This window comes from Cyprinodon tularosa, unplaced genomic scaffold (genome assembly GCF_016077235.1).
Source record: "Cyprinodon tularosa strain WSP-4 unplaced genomic scaffold, ASM1607723v1 ctg1202, whole genome shotgun sequence".
NCBI lineage: Eukaryota > Metazoa > Chordata > Actinopteri > Cyprinodontiformes > Cyprinodontidae > Cyprinodon > Cyprinodon tularosa.
The window spans coordinates 6,839-26,490 of record NW_024038007.1 but is presented as its reverse complement, the minus strand read 5'-3'; the positions used below and the strand labels follow the sequence as shown (position 1 = coordinate 26,490).

General features: G+C 37.6%; 1 protein-coding gene across 1 annotated transcript; it reads left to right on the top strand.

Moving 5' to 3' along the window:
• The first annotated feature begins 213 nt into the window (after positions 1-213).
• tbc1d13 (TBC1 domain family, member 13) lies at positions 214-15,989 on the top strand. The gene is made up of 12 exons (XM_038274505.1): positions 214-361; positions 2,454-2,527; positions 2,605-2,645; positions 4,002-4,063; positions 4,443-4,542; positions 6,304-6,386; positions 6,485-6,644; positions 8,632-8,842; positions 8,924-9,087; positions 11,094-11,254; positions 11,344-11,401; positions 13,249-15,989. The coding sequence occupies exons 1-12, from the start codon at positions 339-341 to the stop codon at positions 13,312-13,314; spliced, it is 1,203 nt and encodes a 400-aa protein (XP_038130433.1). The 5' UTR covers positions 214-338; the 3' UTR covers positions 13,315-15,989.
• The last annotated feature ends 3,663 nt before the right edge of the window (positions 15,990-19,652 follow it).

The window sequence follows — 19,652 nt, the reverse complement described above, 5'->3', positions numbered from 1 at the left end:
TATCCCTTTTTTTTTAGATGTTTTAGACGTTTAGTATGACGTCACTGAGTTAGAGATCCCAACACCAACTGAATTCTTGTATCTTTTATTTTTTTATTTCTTTAATAATTTTTTTATATATATATATATATATAATAAATAAATTAAATTAAAAAAATAAGTACACAAATAATAAATAAAAGAAGAAAAAAGACCGACGTATTGCTACGTTTGGTCCTCGACGCTCTCCGTAGTTCAGTGTCGCCTGCTGACTGTGAAGGCGGAAGTTCCGGCAGGCTAACTTCCCTGTGTCCAATAATTCATTCCTGCTTTCTGGATCCAGCTTAATCAGTGCAGACATGTCTACCGCCTACAAGAACAGGTGAGTTCTCCTCCTCTGCTGCCATTCAAGGCAAACTGGGAGAATAAAATCAAATCTATTTTAAACCGCACAGAAATCAATTAGCTGAAGCTAACAGCTGCGCTAACCTAACAAAGGCTAACTTCAATTTTAGATATAAGTGATGCAACTAACCGGTCTGTAAAAAACCTGAACATGTTTCGGTCTTTATCCCCAAATAATAAAAACTATGTGATGTTTTTAAGGGTTGAAGTTTGGCCCCATTAGCTGCCTGTTAGCAGATCAGCTGACTGCGTGTTTCTGTCAGAGACAAACAGGAGGCATCAGTGTGCAGATAAAGAGCTGCTGGCTGAGCATTAAATCGGGTTAACTCACACTGAGGCTCATGTGTGCAGCTCTGACACTTTAAACCGGATTCCCTGCAGCACTCACACACCTTCTTTTCCACACTAATAGTCTGTGTCGCTAAATTTAGGATAAATCTACAGAAATCCAGCAGTTTAACCCTTTAGAGGACACTCAGTGAAATCCAAAATCCAAATTTCAAGCCAATTGTGTTATTGGAATACAAGATAACACCTTATTACCATTGTAACATTAAAAAAAAGGATATTTTGATGGTAAAAATTAATGTCAATATAATAACAATAAACGCCATCTTGCCCGAATATATTAAGAAAAATTTAAAAAGTGCTACTATAAGACATTCATGAAAAACACTTCCAGAGTGAAAGAAACACATTTTATTTTGGTATAACATACCCTTATTATTATTATTATTATTATTATTAGTATTATTATTATATAAACCCTAATGCTGATACTGGCACTGACATCTTTTAGTTTATAAACCTAATTATAATTGTTAACTAGGCTTTTAACTTTACTTTTTAACTTTTCAATTAGATTTTTACCTTTTTCTTCTTGACTTTGTAACTTTTTTTCCTCCAACTTAATTTACATGAGCTCATCTAATTGGTCAAATGCCAAAATAAGATGTGCAGACATGTAGCAGCATCTTTGCTGAACGGCTGGATATAGACCTTGTGCTTCTAGACCTCACTGAGGGACGGGGGAGGGGGACTCCAGTTGTAAGGGTTAAGCAAGTGATTAAAAACGCTTACTTGCTCCATAAAGGGTAAAGTGAAATGGTTTTGCAATAATATAAATTTTCTATATTTATGGTTGGACAAAAATATTCCTATGATTTCTATTTAAAGCCATTATGAATAGATTATGAGTCATCGCTTCAGATTACATCAGATCTGTATGATCCCTCTTTCTGTGCTTTAAACCAGCGGTCCCCAACCTTTTTTGCGCCACAGACCGGTTATATGTCAGATAATATTTTCGCGGACCGCCCTTTAAAATATGGGGGTAAATACGATCAGATAAAATGATACGACTGGCATAAAATCAAATACAAACAGCATAAAAATAAAACTCACCATTATGTTGAAAAAGTGGGAGCCCTGAGCTTGTTTCTCCGAAACAAACCGGTCCAATCTAAGCGTAATTGGAGACAATGACACATGAAGTATGCTCCTGATGTCCAGTCTGCTCCGTAGCTTTGTTTTGGTCGCTGTAACCACAGAAAATCCCGCTTCACAGATAGGATGTTATAGATAGGATGAGTCTTGACCTGAATTAACCTTTGTCCAGAGGCACAGATGCACAGACTGATGTAATTGGGAGAGAATACCCTGATGTTTTGTATTTTTCAAAATAAAACACGACTCAGACTCTGATCGTCAATAAATTTTATATATATATATATATATATATATATATATATATAATTTTTTTTAATTTATTTTTTTTATTTATTGTTTGTCTGTGTGGCCCGGTACCAAATGACCTACGTACCGGTCCGCGGCCCGGTGGTTGGGGACCGCTGCTTTAAACTATTCATCAGTAAATATCTCCATCCATCAAAACATCTTCCTCACTCTCCTCCTTTTTACTCTCTTTCTTTCTCTAACTTCTGAACATGTAATAAAAACTGAGCGACATCTCGGCTGCAGAGATTCTGTTCCAGCTCCAGATTAAACTGTTTCTGATCCAGTAACTTTCTGTAATTTAATCTATGCCATCTCCCTCCTTCTCACTTCAGAATCCAGGAGTTCAAATCGGCGTTGGCAGAGGACACCATCAACCTGACGGCTCTCAGGGAGCTGAGCTTCAGCGGTAAACTTCACCTCCACTCGGTCTGATCTCTGCTTTCATTGGTCTCATCTGATTCGGGTTTTCTTTGTGTGATGCAGGAATTCCTCACGAGGAAGGGATCCGCTCGCTGTGCTGGAAGGTGCGCTTCCGTCTGCCTGCAGGACGTCTTTGGGCAGAACTTGGTGCCATCAGACACCGAATTTAACAAAATCTCTATTCATGCAATTTGAAGATAAATGTAGGAATTTGAAAATGAATTTCACTAAATTGAAGCCTAAATTATTTGTCTAACAGTAGAAAAGTTAATTTACATTCTTTTACTTTCAGTTCTATAGCTCACTTTTAGTAGGAAAATTAAAAACCAGATCCTTCAACCACTGATTCAGGGATTAACATTTTACATCAGGTCACTTTAGCTTTATGGCTTTTTAAGCTGCTGTAGACGAGTCATAAACATTCTATAAATATAATGTATAAGAAATGTAAATAAAACCAAAAAGATGTAGCAGTAACCATTAACTAATGGCTAAAGAACAAAGATGCCTTGTTCTTTGTTTGCTAATCGATGCGTTGGACATCTTTTATGATCTCTACCAATTTCATAGATGCTCCAGACGCTTAAATGTGATAAAATAAGTTAAACCTGATGTAAAAAGTCTATCCATGAATCTGTGTTTGACAAGATAGAAACTGCGTTTTCTAAGAGTTGGTAAAAATAAAAAAATTTGAATGCTGCAAAATAGATTTTCAAAGCAGGTTAAATCAGTTTTTAAATAAAATTTCACTTAAGTAAAAAATTATTTTCAAACTAATTCAGTTTCTAGTAAATTTGAAGAAAACAGTTTAAGAGGAAATCAAATCCAGTTTCTGTCCAAAGACTTCCAGTTCTGCTTCTTTCTGGATTTAAAACCGTTTCTTTCATCCACACATATTAATGAGATTTCAATCAATCTGGCAAAACATTATGACCACTGACAGGTTAGAAGGGAAACTTTCTGTCCTCAGAGCAGGAAAGGATCAACTTAAGGTTCTGATGAGAACCAAACTGTTCTAGTAGGTCAGCTGGGTCAGGACATTTCCTCGGCTGCAGCTCTGTTAGATCCGTTCTTTTCAGGCAGCTGAGGCTCCTAAATGAGGTCCAAACAAGGTTCTGATCCAGTCGAAGAGCTGCTGAACAGTTTTAGGTTCTGATGGAAGCTGTCAGAACATACAGCCCAGTTTGTCATAGTGAAAAGTACCAGCGCCCCCTGGTGGCGGTAGCTTCATCCTTTGGATAACAAAGGATCTGCTGCTGATCCTTCAGAGGTCCAAAAGAGACCAGAAGGAGACGGGTGGTCATAATGTTTTCACTGACAGCTGACGTGTCGCGTGTTCAAAGTTACATACGTGATTTATTGCGTCTCGTCTCTATTTTAATCTTTTGATCTGATTAAAACCTGATTTCTGTTGGAAAGTATCACCTGGTTCTGACTCGAGCTGTTTATCGTTTATCCAGATCCTTCTCAACTATCTGCCTCTGGATCAGACCTTATGGGAGTCCTTCCTCAAAAAGCAAAGGTAGGAGAATCGAACCGAAAGAGACCTTCAGGCTGGTTCTGATCAGAACATCGGGCCTGATACACGTCCGACCAGCAGCAGCTGAATGAAACAAGGCAGAACCAAGAAGTGTTCTGTTTATTTGCTTCTATTAATAATCCGTTTTCACGGCAACCAGATTCTGTGTTGTGGATCAGCTGTTCTTTGGGCTTTTCTTGGTTCTCTCAGAGTCTGGCTGTTTTTTCTTCCAGCTGATATCAGAACCTGAGAAGTTTTGACCCTGTTTTTAGTTTTTAAACCAATAATTCTGATCCTGATGGAGCTCCCCGCCTCCAGCAGGACGGTTTCCCCGGCGGTCCAAACGGTCGCCTCCTCTGATTGTGTGCTGGTCTCTCCACAGGGAGGTCTACTCTCAGTTCCTCAGAGAAATGATCATCCAGCCGGGCATCGCCAAGGCCAACCTGGGCCTGTCCAGAGCAGACGTAACGCTGGAGGACCACGTAAGTCCCACAACCTCATGAGATTCAGCCGCTTCTGAATCAGTATAGATTAAATCATCGGATCGTATTTTGGACCCGGTTGGCGAATAAAGTTTTGCCCTGAACTCCTCTGTTGAAACATCAGTGTAGAAACCATCTGTTCTGCTGGTTCCGTCCGACTGAATCCGATTGGGAACCCAGGGCTCGATGATAACCATCGCCTGATCTCTTGGGGCAAGTAGTTTTTATTGTCGGGAGAAGAACAAATTTCATTGCATTTGGCCGTCGGGCAAGTGCACTGATCGCAAAAAAAATTATTTATCACTCAAAAATACTTTAAAATCACCGACATTCGCTGAAAACGACCCAGAAGCGTTGCCGGCGCCATCTTTGTTGTTTTGTAAACATTCTCACGTGATTTGAAAAAGCCGCGTGATTTTCTGCTAGATGGCGTGATTCAGCTCTTGGGGAGAGAATTCTGCAGAGCAGCAGCTGGATGTTGAATTTAATCTATACTATAAAACACGCTAGATTAAAAATGATCAGTCAGGGATTAGGAAAATAATAATAATTACTGTATGCACCCAGTGTAAATATTTTTATTATCTGGCAGTCTTCTGTACAGTGATGCAGGTCATACATTAAAAAATGTTCATTAAAGTTTTTCCTCTTAGACATGGAGTGGTGCATTTAAATGTTATAGAGCTAAAAATGTTAAATTGGTGAGTAGTAGTAGTGTAAGTTTTTAACCTGTCAAGTTTTTTTAGATTTTTAACATTACAATTTATATTTTTCCAAGCACACAACAGTTTAAAGCAACGTTTAGTTTGAAAAGAATGTGCAGGAAGGATTGAAAAGCATGTTAACACGGTAATGTAGGCTTCAGTTCATTATCTGACGCATGCAGATACACACCAGGAACCTGGAAACTTAAAAATGACTGAATTACAAAAAACATTTAAAAAACAAACATGTTTTATTGATATATATACAAAAATGAATATTAGGAACTATATTTATCAAACGTTATACTGGGCAAGAAAAAATTGTTTCTGGGCAAATGAAATGTGAAAGCCACTTGCCCAAAGGTCAAGTGGTAAAAATCCTTAATGTCAACCCCTGGAACCGGTTACATTTGTGAATCTACAGAACCAGAAGCTGGACGATAATGATTGGACCTGTTGTCTCTGTTTCCTGCTTCTATACTGGTTCTGAATATTCTAGATCTGGTTTTAATGTTAGTTCCAGGTGGTTCATTTGGATCAGAATCTGACAGGAATACAGATCGGTTCTGGTATCATGTATTCAGTTTTGTGAAGGGCGGTTCTGGACTTTGCTTTGGTCTTTGACAGAATTAGACGGTTATTAAAGGTCCAGTCAGTACATTTTCACCAAACGTTTATTTTCTATTATTTAAAACTGAAACAGCTTAGTGAATCTGGTTCTGACCGGCTGCAGATGTTTATACTCTGATCCTAAAGGTTCTGATAGCTGAGCTGCTTTGACTCTGCAGGTTCTGCTGGGTCAGCCAGTTCTGATGTCTGTTATCAGCCCACATGTCCTCATATTCTGTCACTGAGGGGAGAAAATAACCCAACATAATCTGTCAGTTCTGTTTCTGTTCTGGAACCACAGATCTGTTAATCTACAGTTGGTTCAGGCTGGACCAGCTGTATTTCTGGTTCTAATTTGCTTTCCTGAACCAGCCTGTGTGTGTTCTGGTAGAAAAGTCCAAATGGATTTCTCAGAACCTGGACGGTAATGAATATTTGTTTTTTTCAGCCTCTGAATCCGAACCCAGACAGCCGCTGGAACACCTACTTCAAAGATAACGAGATCTTGCTGCAGATTGACAAGGATGTGAGGTAAGAGCTTCGTCCAGGCGCTGGTTCTGTTTCATCCGGGCGATCAGAAAGGTTCTGACGATAGCTGAACAGAACGGGTCGGTTCGCTGCCTTTCCAGGCGGCTGTATCCCGACATGGCGTTCTTCCAGCGGCCCACGGAGTATCCCTGCCAGCTGATCCTGGACCCTCAGAACGACTACGAGACGCTGAGGAGACGGGTGGAGCAGACCACTCTGAAAGCCCAAACCGTGAACCGGAACCGCAGCGGAGTCACAAACGTGAGTCAGTGCAGGTGTAACTGATGTTGACCACCAGAGGGCACTGTTCACTCAATCAGGGAAGATAATCTAAGATTCATTTAAACAATTTGGATATTAAAATACAAAAATAACACAAAAACTTAATTATTAAATAAAAAACGAAAGATTACATTTATTTTATGTAAGCTTCTTTATTGTTAAAGAAACCCAAAAAACTTAATTTAATAAAATGATTTTATTTCATATATACACTTATGTATATTTGGACTTAATTGATTCAATAATTTATTTATCTTTTGTATATTAAGATATTATTATTATTTTGTATTTATGTTTGAATTTAGGAGTAAGATCAAACTAAATAATAATTAATTAATAATTGAACTTTATTGATGAAACCGTCCCCTTGATGGGATAGTGATAGAAAAAAGTGACAAAATGAGAAAAAAATAATTTTAAATTGTTTTTAAACTGTTTCTCTTTTGCATATTTTTGTATTTTCTTCTCTATGTATTATTGCTGTTGTTATTTTTATTTTATTTAATAGACTCTTGGCTTATTTAACATAAAATAGAAAGTCAAACTTTTGCAGAGAGAGAAAAAGTCAAAGGAGAACCTCTGATGGTCTTTTAGAAAACCAGTAGAACTGCGAATCTAGACCCATTTAAAAGCTTCCAGGTTCTGGTTCAGATTATTCTGGATGAGGATCAGGAGCCTTAATCTGGTCCATCCTGGATGTGGGCCTTAATCTCTGCTCCTTGTTTTAGTTTTTGTTGCACCTGTCTCTCCTCAGCTCTTCTTCATGAGGCTCCACATAGAGCAATAGAAATAGAATGCAGACATTATCTATTATTTCCACTTTCAGTTTATTTATTCCGTTCAAAAGTAACTTGAAAATTAATCTCGAAAGGAAAGAAAAGAAGCAGAGAAAACTCATATCTGCCCCTCAATTCATTTAATAACTGCATCAGTTTAGTTAATTAATCTTTTCTCAGTTCTTCACATTTACTGTAATTACATTTTATATTATTTAACAATATGCTAGATATAAAACAATCTTAAATATTTTCCCATCATTTCCATGAACTCTAACTTTCATTCTTCCCTAACTTTGTGGGTTTTTTTATTTTTTTTTTATTTGTTTTAGCCTCTTTAATTGCTTAATGAAGTCTGGTCCTTGATTTTGGTTTTCCTTTCAGATTATATCGACCTAATATTGCTAATATTTTCTCACTGGTTTTGTTGAAAGCCTGGATAGTTTAATCAGGCCCCCCCCCCCCCCCGTCCTTAAAAAGTCTTAAAAGGCATTGAATTCTTCAAAATAAAACTAAGGCCTTAATTGGTATTAAAATGTCTTAAATCAGTCTTTTGTAGGTCTTAATTTTTAAAACATCATAAATAGGATTATTTTTATTAGGATTTATTTTTGTAATCTAAATAAAATGTTAAAATTTACACATTTTTTTTATTTAAAAAAATAAATAACGATGGGAATTAAGGCAGTGGAGTCGCACATGCGAAGCACGAAACACAAAGCGTCAAAATGGAGTTACAGAGAAACAGCCGGTATTTCTCAGTTTAGTTCCACCCTTGTCTCTGCAACGCCTCCACTTATCACCAAATCAAACATACTAAGAAAACCATACAAAGAAAAATAGCTGCTAAAAAGACTTAGCACTGGTTATGTTGGGGCTTTAAAACTGATTTGTTTAGTTCCCTGCTAAAACAAAGTTTGTTAATTCAGTTAAATAATTTTTCAAATATATCTGTCATTTGTGTGTTTTTAGCTTTCTTCCTGTATGGGAAGCTTTTCAAAATTTGAAACATTATGTTCAAATAAACCTTTGGGTTAAGTTGTCGCAAGCGGGTTTTTCTTGTGTTTCTTGTGAATTTGGTCTTAAATTTTTATTTCCAGTGGCATTAAAAAGTCTTAAAAAGTCTTGAATTTAACTTTCCTTATGCTGTAGGAACCCTGTTAATAATCCGACCCATTTGCTGGTTACAGGTCAGCTCTCCTGGGAAAGCTCTGAACCTGTATCCGTCCAACGAGTACGAGGTTCTTCCTAACGGCAGTGAGGCTCACTGGGAGGTGGTGGAGCGGATCCTCTTCATCTACGCCAAACTCAACCCCGGCATCGCGTACGTTCAGGGCATGAACGAGATCGTGGGGCCCATCTACTACACGTTCGCCACGGACCTCAGCAGCCAGTGGAAAGGTGGGGAAGCTCCTCAGGCTCGCGAACGTTCGGCTATTCGAAGTTCTGGTGATGGTGACGCCGCTGTGTTCTGTCCTGCAGAGCACGCCGAGCCCGACACGTTCTTCTGTTTCACCAACCTGATGTCGGAAAACAGGGACAACTTCATCAAGAGCCTGGACGACTCCCAGTGCGGCATCACCTGCAAGATGGAGAGCGTCTACTCCATGCTGAAGGAGAAGGACCTGGAGCTGTTCCTCAAACTGGTAAAACCTGCACAGGATAAAGACCAGATGTTTGTCTCCTCAGCGCTCTGGCAGCCGATTCTCCATTTTCCACCTGATGAAATGTTTAATCTTTGCAGCATCATCCTCTCATCTTGTTTATCTGTCCTAAAACTTCTCTGACTGTATTGTTAGTTTATTACTGTTACTCTTCTTAGGTTAAAAAGGTAACGTAAAGGTACGTAAAGGTAACAAGCATATATACATCATTTAACTTACAGATGTTAGAACTTAGAAAGATATTTCAGTGAAATCTAGACATTCTATATCTGTCCACCGCCTGCGTTGCGTTTACAGATGGTTGTTTAATTTCATTTCCAAATAATCGATGCCTATACTTCTCCTCAGACGTCCTTTAAATGAAGACTTTTGTTCTATATTGATCAGTTTTAACATCAAGGCTTTCTGTTCGTTAACTGCTCTGTAAATAGATTTTTTTTTTTATGTTTGTTTTTTTCTTTTAATTTAAAGCTGACCTTCAAAGGTGGGCCTGGTAATATAGGCAAGTTTATTTATACATCATAGTTCCGTACAAAGACTAATCAAAGTGCTTTACATGAACTAAATGATGAAATAAAAGGAAATTAAAAGTAAAGATGATAAAAGTAGTTAGTGAAGCTAATAAGAGTTTAACATTTGAGCATAGCCACTTAAGACTTAGACAGAGTTATTTGTCATTTTTAAAACAAAAATAAATTAAAAATGTTCTAAATATAAATCATGTTAAATATCTGAACCTTCAGCTTCTCCAGTTTTTATATTTATAAGAGCAGTTTAGTTTTGGTCCAGATTTGGGCTGCAACAAACATTATTTTGATAATCGATGAATCTGTTGATTATTTTTTTCGATTAATAATCGGATAGCCAAACGTTCCTTAACGAGCATTTTATATACCTGGTGAAACTGAAACTTTTCAACTTGTGGAGTTCTGGATAGAGCATACTTAGAGACGAAAAATATATATATTTTTTTATCTTAAATGCAAAATATATTTACATTTTTTTCACCATTTTGGTTTATTTACTGCTCTAAGTGGGTCATTCTGTCAGATAAAAACATTTTATAGAGTCTCTATACTCCAGTTAACGATTAATCAATCACTGAATTAGTTGACGAAGATTTTAATAATAAATTAATCACGATTAATCTGATTGTTTCAGCGCTAGTCCAGATAAATTTGAGAAATTATTCCAGTTTTGAAAATCTTCTCCAAATTAGCTGGAAAGTTCTGATGACATCTTCTTAAACCTGCTAAAATTTTTCTGTATATTTTGTAATCAGTTGTGTTACTTTCCTCTGTTTAAGTTTAATTATTTAGTAAATTTAACTGTAGATTATCTTCAAGAGTTTTATTTGAGCCAAACACGAAGTTTTTTTGTTTCAGAAATAACATTTTCCTCTACACTGGAAAAAAATCGAAATCTTGATAAGTCATTTTTTCTTAAAATAAGTGAATTTTTTCTTGAATTGAGGAGGTAGAAGAGACATTTTTGCCAATGGAACAAGATTTACACTTAAAATAAGGAAACAAAATTGCATTGTCTTATTTCAAGTGCATATTATCTAATTATCTTATTTTAAGAGTAAAAATACTCAATCCATTGGCAAACTATCTTATTTACCTACTTAGAATAAGGATAAATTCATTTAATTTAAGACATTTTTACTTATTTCTAGATGGTTTTTGCAGTGTAAGATTGAAGAAGCTCTGATATGGACTCAGCAGCTGCACAGGCTGTTGCATCATCAGCATAAATGGCTCATTTAGCTTCTTCCATTATTAATGGTAGATTATTGGAAGCTAGAAACTACCATTAAAGTAGATGCAATGTGACCCTCAGCTACATAACTGCTGATCAAAGTCAATGCAGGTTTAGTTTTTCTAAAATTAAACGGATCCATTAAATCCGAGGCAGCCGGATCCTGTTAAATGAACTCTGTTCTCCATGAACGTCATGGTAACGGGTCGGTTTTTTTGTCCGTTCAGGAGGAGCAGAACATCAAGCCTCAGTACTTCACCTTCCGCTGGCTCACCCTGCTGCTGTCTCAGGAGTTCCTCCTGCCGGACGTCATCCGGATCTGGGACAGCCTGTTCTCCGACAAGGACCGCTTCCACTTCCTGCTCCTGGTCTGCTGCGCCATGCTGATGTGAGGCTCCCAGATTCTCCCGCAGGCCCGGTAACGTCCCGTTGCTTTCACTGAGTCCTGATCCGTCTCTGCTCTGTCTTCTTGTCCAGACTCATCCGGGACAACCTACTGGCCGGAGATTTCACCACCAACATGAGGTTACTGCAGGTAGGATCCTCTGGGGATGATCCACTTCTGTTCTAAACGATCAAATGGATCCATTTAGGGCTTCTGTTTAAAGTATCGAAGAATTTCTTTCCCAAAGAATAAAATTAAAATTGTTTGGGGGAGGTAAAACAAAACAAAAGCTTTAAATTAGACTCCTTTGTGCTGCATTATCATTTTTTTTTCTGCTGGCCAATGTTATTTAAAGTTTAACCTGACTGTAAAATATTATTATTATTTATTTTATTTTTTTAGCAGGAAAATGGGTTTTATTTCCCCAAAGTAACAAAAATCCAAACAATAATTAAAGGGCCCTTAAAAGAGGTCAAATGAAGGGAATAACATATCAAAACATATCAAGGTTAAACATAACAAAAACATAAAAAATACTGGCTGATCAGATCAGACTGACACACTGAGGAAGAGGTAGGGAGAACATCTACCGTACACAAATTTAACAAAAAATAAATAAACAGTTAGCTTAAGGATTAAAATTAAATTACTAATGACTAAACAATACGGGCAAATAACAAAAGCAAAAGAGAAATTCTGCAGCATATTAAAATGTAAACTCCATGATCTTCCCCCCATAGTGGAACTCCAGATGGTATCATCCAATCTATCAATCAGTCTCTAATGAGTGTGTGAGGCAGAGTCCTTTGCCTTTTCCCAGTTGAAGGTACTCTCCACACCACCACAAAAGAAGCACAAACAACATTAAGTATTTGACAAAATTGAAAATACAAAAGTTAACTAATTGTGCGAGCTACAACTAATGTGTTTTAATATTCTCAAAATAATAATAATAAACAAACCAATACATTTATGCTGCTGTGTGTTAAAACTTAAAGTGAAAAAGTGTTTGTGTGTGGAGTAACTGACCATTTGATCATCACAGTTCATATGCTACTCTAATCTGGAACAAACTCCCAGAAAACTCTAAATGTCTTGGAAACCTTAGTTGACTTAAATCCAGATTAAAAACATATTTGTTTATAGTCGCAATCTAAGCCTTGTATTTGTTTTACCATCATACACATTACTTTAATTAGTCTTTTTACAGAAATGTTTTATATAGATAATATCGCCTGTTATCGGACACTGTTTTTTTTTTTTTTTTTTTTTTTTTTACAAAAATCTAAAAGCCATATTTTCTTTTTTTTTTTTTCTTTTTTGCATCATCATTTTGAGATAAAGATAGCCCCAAACCGTGCTGAGATCAGTCTGAGCACGGTAACCTAGATAAATGTTGATTTTAAATGGCACACGCAACTGAACCAGACCGTACCAGACAAAACCGAACCGCACTAACACGGTACTAGTTCATCAGTAGGGCTCGGCAAGGTTCAGTTCTGGTTCAGTTCTCAGATAACAAAGAACGCCTGAGCAGACCGCATCATCTCCTTACAGCTTTATGAGACATTTTAATTGTGTAGAAGACGGAAACAATGGGGAATAAAGGCACAGAGGTGAGGCTATAAAAATAATAATAATAATAATGAATTTAATTTGTAACGCACTTTATATTTGAATTAAAATCTCAAAGTGCTACAGTTCAAAAAGGGATTAAAATCTAAAAATCTAGAAATCTAAAAATCAGAAATTGTAAGCATTTCTAAAAAGCAAAAGGGATTCAGGAGAGAAATAAAGGAGAAAAAGAAGGAAAGGAGGATTTAAGATGAGATCAGAGCCGATGGTCCAGAACCAAGGCGGGCCAAGACCCAACTTTTAATGAAACAGGAAAACAGGAGTTTGCCTGTTTCTCTCATATCCACACATACATGTTTGTGTTTTTATATTTTTGTCTTTTATTTATTTAAAAAAAGATATCTTTTTTTAATTTTCTGCAGGATTATCCAATCTCAGACGTTCACACCATTCTGACCAAAGCCAAAGAGCTGCAGGAGAACTCCTAACGAGATGTCCTCCTGCTGACGTCCGAACATTTCTCCTGGAAGGACACTGAGGAGCCGGGACTGTTCTTTGGGAAAACGCAGAAATCTGCTTTTTAACGGAAGGTCAAACCTTGAAGGAAACATTTGGGAGACAGAGACATCTGGTACTTCATTTGGAAAGTCTTTCTCCTTTGTCAGACATTTTATTTCCCCCATAAAATGATCAAAAACTGACATTTTTATTGATCATCTGGTGGAGAAGGGACCACAGCGACCAACACTACAGGTGTGATTGTCAGAAGACGCCCAGCGGATGGAGAGAAGAATCTGATTGGATCATCAGAGATCTTCTTTTAATTATTAATGTCGGCGTAATTTTGGCATTTTCTTCTTTTGAAGCGGGAAGCGGCATTCCTGGAACCAGGAATTCATGAGCTCCGCGTCTTCAGTGCTTCATCTGTAACCCGTCTTCAGCGAAGCTGCAGAGAGCTCTCCAGCTCAGTCATAACATCTTGATCTGTTTCTGGATATTTGAATCTGATTTAATTCTTTTATTAATCAGAACATACCTGGATTTCTGTGCAAAAGCTCATTTCCCAGTCTAAGTTCCAGTAAAACCACCAGCAGGTTGGCTGCTCCAGGCTTCAGTATGAAAGCATTTATAACCTGATGATGGAGCTCCAGGCGCCACCGGTTCCCCTACTTGCATCTAAATTTTCTCGGTGCAGACTAATTCCTGGTGAAGCACAGTAATGTTTGATATTATTTCTTTGTTTTATCTGCTGCTTCGCAGTGAACAGATTCTAGGTCGAACCCAAGTGAGCAAGAAACCGTTAAGTTATAAACCAGCCTCTCAGTTCTTCCTGAAATTCTTCCTCTGATCCAGAGTGAAACAGCTGCTGTCAGCTTTCTATCCAGTTTCAGTCCAGCACCATAGAAGGGTCCCGTCTAGAAAATGTAGTTCTCCTGTAGGAGAACGGTGTTTTAAAGTTAGATCTAGATCCTCCTCTAGATAAAGACTGTTTGATACGTTCTATAAACTTCACTTTGATACAAAACTGAGGTCTTCCTAAGTTTTTTGTTCCATTTTCTTATTGTTTTGACCTCCACTGTTAGCCATACCAGATACTAAAGAGGCTTTTCTGATTAATCTGCGGATTCAAACAAAAAAGAAAGTTGGTGTCCAACATTAACACCTTAGATGTTTGGTTGTTTTGGTTCAACGCTTCCTTCATTCTCTGAGTTACGATTATATTACTTGCATGTCTGAGTTTACAACATTTCTCTGGAAGTTTAGCCTTACTGCACTGAAACTGGGTAAAAAAGAAGCCACAGCTGTAGAAGAAGAAGTCTGGGTCTCCAGGTTCTCTAAAGGTCTGATAACGAGTAGCACAAAGCATCGAGATCGTAGGAAGGATGTTGAAAGGAAACGAGGTTCGGATTTTTGTCTGGCAATATTCAGAAACGCCTAAAAGTATCGTCTTGTTAAGATCAAAGTCTATGAAGTGTTTTGATTAAAACCTGTTTTTGATTTTTCAGAAATCTTGTAACAAAACAAAGCCAAACAGTAATTTTCCTTTGATAAACATCAGGTCAGTTTCAGAAATCCCCCCAATGACCTTAAACCTTTTATTGTTTTTATGACACTAAATACATCATCAACCATTTAGCTGAAACAATGTTTTATTTCATATGAACAAATGAAGAATTTTAAAGGGTTGGAGCTGACTAAACCTCTGACTGAAGGATCATCCAAGTAGTCCACAAGTATATCAATGACGTATTACCAGAGCCAGATTCCACAAAATGTACAGTTTCTTAAAAAAGCCACAAGATTGTATTGATTGAAGTGCAATCTAAAGTTTGGCCACCTGATGGCTCCACTTAAGCAGAATTTCTGAGAATTTTTGTTGTTGTTTTTTGCCTTCTAAATCAGAGTATTTGGTTCTGGTTTGAAGGTGATAACCTGTCTGGTTCTCTCCAACATCTGGATCTCTGAGTTTCAGGCAGTCGGCACAGTTATACACGTAATGATGAGTGTCAACGTCTTGATCATCCTACGAAATAAAACCACAGAAATCATGTCAAGAAAATCTCGTTCCCATGATCCTCTAAGTTGGAGACTTTGAGATGCCAAAAAATTGTGTTCAAGAAATGGAAACCAGATTCAGCTTAGATCCAGACACCAATAACTTTGTTTTTGCAAATGTTTGCAGGATACACTTTTTTTTTTCCTTTCTTTGCAAAATTGTAGAAATTTGAAGCTTTTTGTTTTTATATTTTTGTTATTGCACTTATTTGGGGAAAATCTTTGATCTAATCTACCATAAAAACTTCCTGCAGTGATCATAAAAAGTTCAACACCATCTCAGCTGTTTTTTTTTTTTTATGTTTAATACTAATTAAAATGTGTAACATTAAGACCAAAATAGACACAGTGAAGGTATTTTTTTTATTGTGCACAAAGGTTTTTACTTTGAGGGATTGTTACTAACGACCTCATCAGTTTAAGGTATTTATTTCTTTTTAGACGGTTTCTGTGTTTGATGATTGTTGAATAAAATTCTTCTTAGTCCCATTTTTTTTTGCATGAATTACATTTTGTAAACTCAGATGCTTTTTTGTAAAGTTCTCCAGTCGTTTTTACATGTTTGCAGATGTGAATTAAACAATAGGACAGTGTCTCCTGATTCATGCAATGGGTCCTAAATTGGTTTGATATTCCATGAACAGGTTCAGGTACTTTTTCAATGTTGCAGTCTTGTTTAAAACAACAGAAATAACCATGTCATATCGGGAGAACGCAGATCTAAGGCAAAAATTCCAGTTCTTTTCTGATTTATGATGACTGTTAATTGAGTATGAATGTTGACTTTATGTGCTAAGACGGTTCTGATATGTCAAATAAAGAGCAAGCAAGGGCCTTGCTATGCACATATCGGAGACTGACATGGCAGCAGGAAAAATATAAACACCATAAATGAGTTAGAGCGCCTTGAAGAACCAAAAATGAAGCAATTTTCTGAAAAGGCTGAAAAACTTTCCCTTTTCTGAACAGGGGCATTAGAGTAACTGAGACAAATTGATTTAAACAGGGTTTTTTGGGTCAAAAAAAATTAGAATACAGGAAAAAAAAAAAGAATTTTGATTTCAGAAATTTCCCTTTTTTAAAAAAGGAAACTTGTATATTTTTATTCATAAAATTAAACTCCCAAAACCTCATATATTTCGGGATTTTATTTTGAAAAATTTTTTGTTAAATTAAAAATACAAAAAATGAAAATCTCAAATTAAATCAAAACCCGAAAATTAAAATTTTTTACGGGAAGGGACCAAAAAAAAACCCCCAAAGGGATTTAAAAAAAAATTTTTGGCCCAAACTAAAAAAAGTTAAAACATGAAAAGTAAAACCTTTGTACACACTCGGGATTTTAGTTGGGCCCCCTTTTGGCCTTATTACGGCAGCAATGGGGCGTGGCAGGGAGTCGATCAGTTGTGGCACGCTCGGGTGTTATGATGGGCCCAGGTTCTCAAAATGGGTGGCTTTTAGCTTTTTTCTAAAATTTTTGGGGGTTTTGGTGATTGCATCTTTTTTTCCCTTCAAAAAATACCCCATAGATTTTCTTTTGGGGTTTAAAGGGTCAGGAAGTTTGCGGGCCCCCCAATTAAAAAAAACAGGGATACCATGGCCCTTAAAACCGGGTTTACTGGTAGCTTTGGCACTGTGTGCAGGTCCCCAAGTCCTGTTGGAAAAATTGAAATCGGGCATCTCCCAAAAAATTGGTCAGCTGCAGGAAGAAAGAAGTGCCAAAAAATTTCCCCTTGGTATTTTGGTTTGCGTTGCCCCCGGGGACCTCAAAAAAACACAATGGCCCCAACACCACAGAGGGACGGGCCCCCCCAAACCCCAATCACGACTGTGGAAAATTTCCCGGGAACTTCAAAAAAAACCCGGGGATGAAGTGCCTCACTTTTTTTTTTCCTCCGACTCTGGGCCTTGTTTTTCCAAAAAGGAAATTGAAAAATTTTAATTTTTAAGCGGAAAAACCATGATTTTGGGCCCCCTCACCAGCAGTCCATTCCTGTTTTCTTTAGCCCAGGCAAACCTTCGGGACCCCTGTCTGTGGTTCAAGAGTGGCTTGACAAAAAGGAAGGGCGAAGCAAAAAACCCATGCCCTTTCATAGTCGGGTGTGTGGGGTTCTTAAAAGGCATCACTCCAGCTGCATTTCCACTCTTTGTAAAATCCCCCCCAAACATTTTTGAAGGGGTTTTTTTTCCCACAACCTCCCGGGTGGGGTTTTATTTTCTCTTGCTTTTTACTTTTTTTTTTTGGGACCACATTTTTTCCTTCCCTTCCCCTCTCTATTAATTTGTGTTTGGGGAAAATGAGCTTTTGTGAAACAGCCGGGCCTCTTTAGCGAGGGCCCTTTTTGGGGGTTTCCCCTCCTGTGAAAGGTGTCGAGGGTTTGGGTCTTTTGGACAATTTGTCAAGTCAGCATTTCTTCCCATAAATTTTTTAAACCCCTATAGAACTGAAAGACCATTTAAAAGGGTTTTGCAGGTGGTTTAGTTAATTTGGTGGATTAGAGTGTGGCACCAGGGGGCCCTCAATTTTTTTAAACCTTTTCAAAAATATTCTAATTTTCTGATATGGGTGAAAATTTTAGATTTTTCATTTGTTTTCATTTGTAATCCCCAAAAAAATTAAACAAAAAAAAACATTGAAAAAAAATGGTTTGTTTTTTAAAATTAAAGGAAAAAAATTTAAACCCTTTTCCCCCCTTTTTAAAAAAGGGAATTACTGAAATTCCCTTCCCACTTTTTTCCAAGAATTCTAAATTTTATGACCAGCACCTGTACATACATGCGTTGAACTGTATATTAAAGTAAAAAATTTTTACGAAAGGGCCCCAACCCCCAAAGGAATTGTGGGTGGTCTTGTTCAAAAAGAAAATTCCAAATTCCGCTGACATATAGGTTTCCCCCCAGAATTTGGGGCCCCCTATTAAACTTTGTTTAAGTCGAGCAAAGGATAAAGGAAAAAGTTTTAAAAAATTTTCTGAGGCCCATAAAAGTTTAAATAAACCGGGGTTTAGGAAAAAATGGGTGTGCCAAAACCCCTTACACATCTAAGAGTACAGGCCCAACAGCGAAAAACTGGATTTTTGGGGTTAAGGACAATTAGTTTGCAGTCAGTAAAGTTTGTGGGGCCCAGGGTTTCCATTGAAAACCCCTTTGCTTGGGATTTACCCCAGATGGGGACCTTTTAAAACCCCCAAATCCCCCGGCTTTAGGAGGTCGTTTCCTTATCCCATTAGGCCGCTGGGGCAGTTTAAAGAAGATTTTTTCCCATCAGGTGAAAAAAAAACCCCCCTACGTGTAATTTTTCCTGGGAACAATGAGTCCACCGCCCGAAAAAAAAAGGGGGGCACCCGTGAGGGGGGGGGCCCCCGCCCCCCCCACCCCCTTTTGGGGGTTTTTTGCCCCCCCCCCCTAATGCAGCGCTAGCTTCACAACTTAAGGGTGTGACTTTGACCCACAAAATTTGGGATTTGTTTTTTGCTTTTTAAAAGGGGGAAAATTCATTCGCCCCTCCCTTACAACCCGGGGGGCCCATGGTCAAGGGGGGGTTTGGCCCCGGGGGGTAAAGGGAAAATTTTTTCTCCCCTAAAGGAAAAAACCAAAGTTTTTTGGACGAAAAACCGCCAAAAAAAGTTTTCCCCTTTTTCTGGGAAATCCTCCCTTTTGGGGGGGGCCCCCTTTCTTTTTAAAAGGGCCTCTGGGGCCCCCAAAAATCACCCAAGTTTTTCCATTTCCTTGGAAAAATTTTGGAAAGGCCCCTTTAAAAATCCCCTTTCTTGATGGTTTTTAAAATTTTAAAAGAAGGGGAAAAAAGGGTTCAGGCAAAAATTCCCCCCCATTTGGTTTTAAAAAACCAATTTCAAAATTCCCTTTTGGAAAAAAACTTTGACTAAATGCAAGGGCCTTTTGGTAAAAACTCCAAAAAAAAAAAAGGGAGCCCTTTTCCTTTTTAATTAAAATTTTGGCGTTTAAGGGGAATTTTCAACCTTTTTTTTCACTGAAAGGCCTTTCCCCAACTTTTTTGTTTTTTAAATTAAAAATCACCCCCAAATAAAAAATTTTTATATGGGAATGGGTGTTGGGGAAGTCAAGTACAAGCAAAGAAAGTTTCCCTTAAACACAGGTTTTTGGGGGGGAAATGTTAATTTTTTATTTCCTTTTCCATGAAAAAATGGCTTAAAAAAATTTTTCCTTAAGTTAAAAAAAGGAACTTTTGAATTTGGGGGGTTAAAGGATTTTGGGGGGTGTTTGGGCCATTTGTAAGGGGGCAAGGGTG

Excerpts from the sequence above, each read along its gene's own strand:
- tbc1d13 (XM_038274505.1), top strand. The coding sequence starts at position 339 with ATGTCTACCGCCTACAAGAACAG. Across the intron at positions 4,543-6,303 it reads ACGTAACGCTGGAGGACCAC|CCTCTGAATCCGAACCCAGA; the intron begins GTAAGTCCCACA and ends TGTTTTTTTCAG. Across the intron at positions 6,645-8,631 it reads ACCGCAGCGGAGTCACAAAC|GTCAGCTCTCCTGGGAAAGC; the intron begins GTGAGTCAGTGC and ends TGCTGGTTACAG.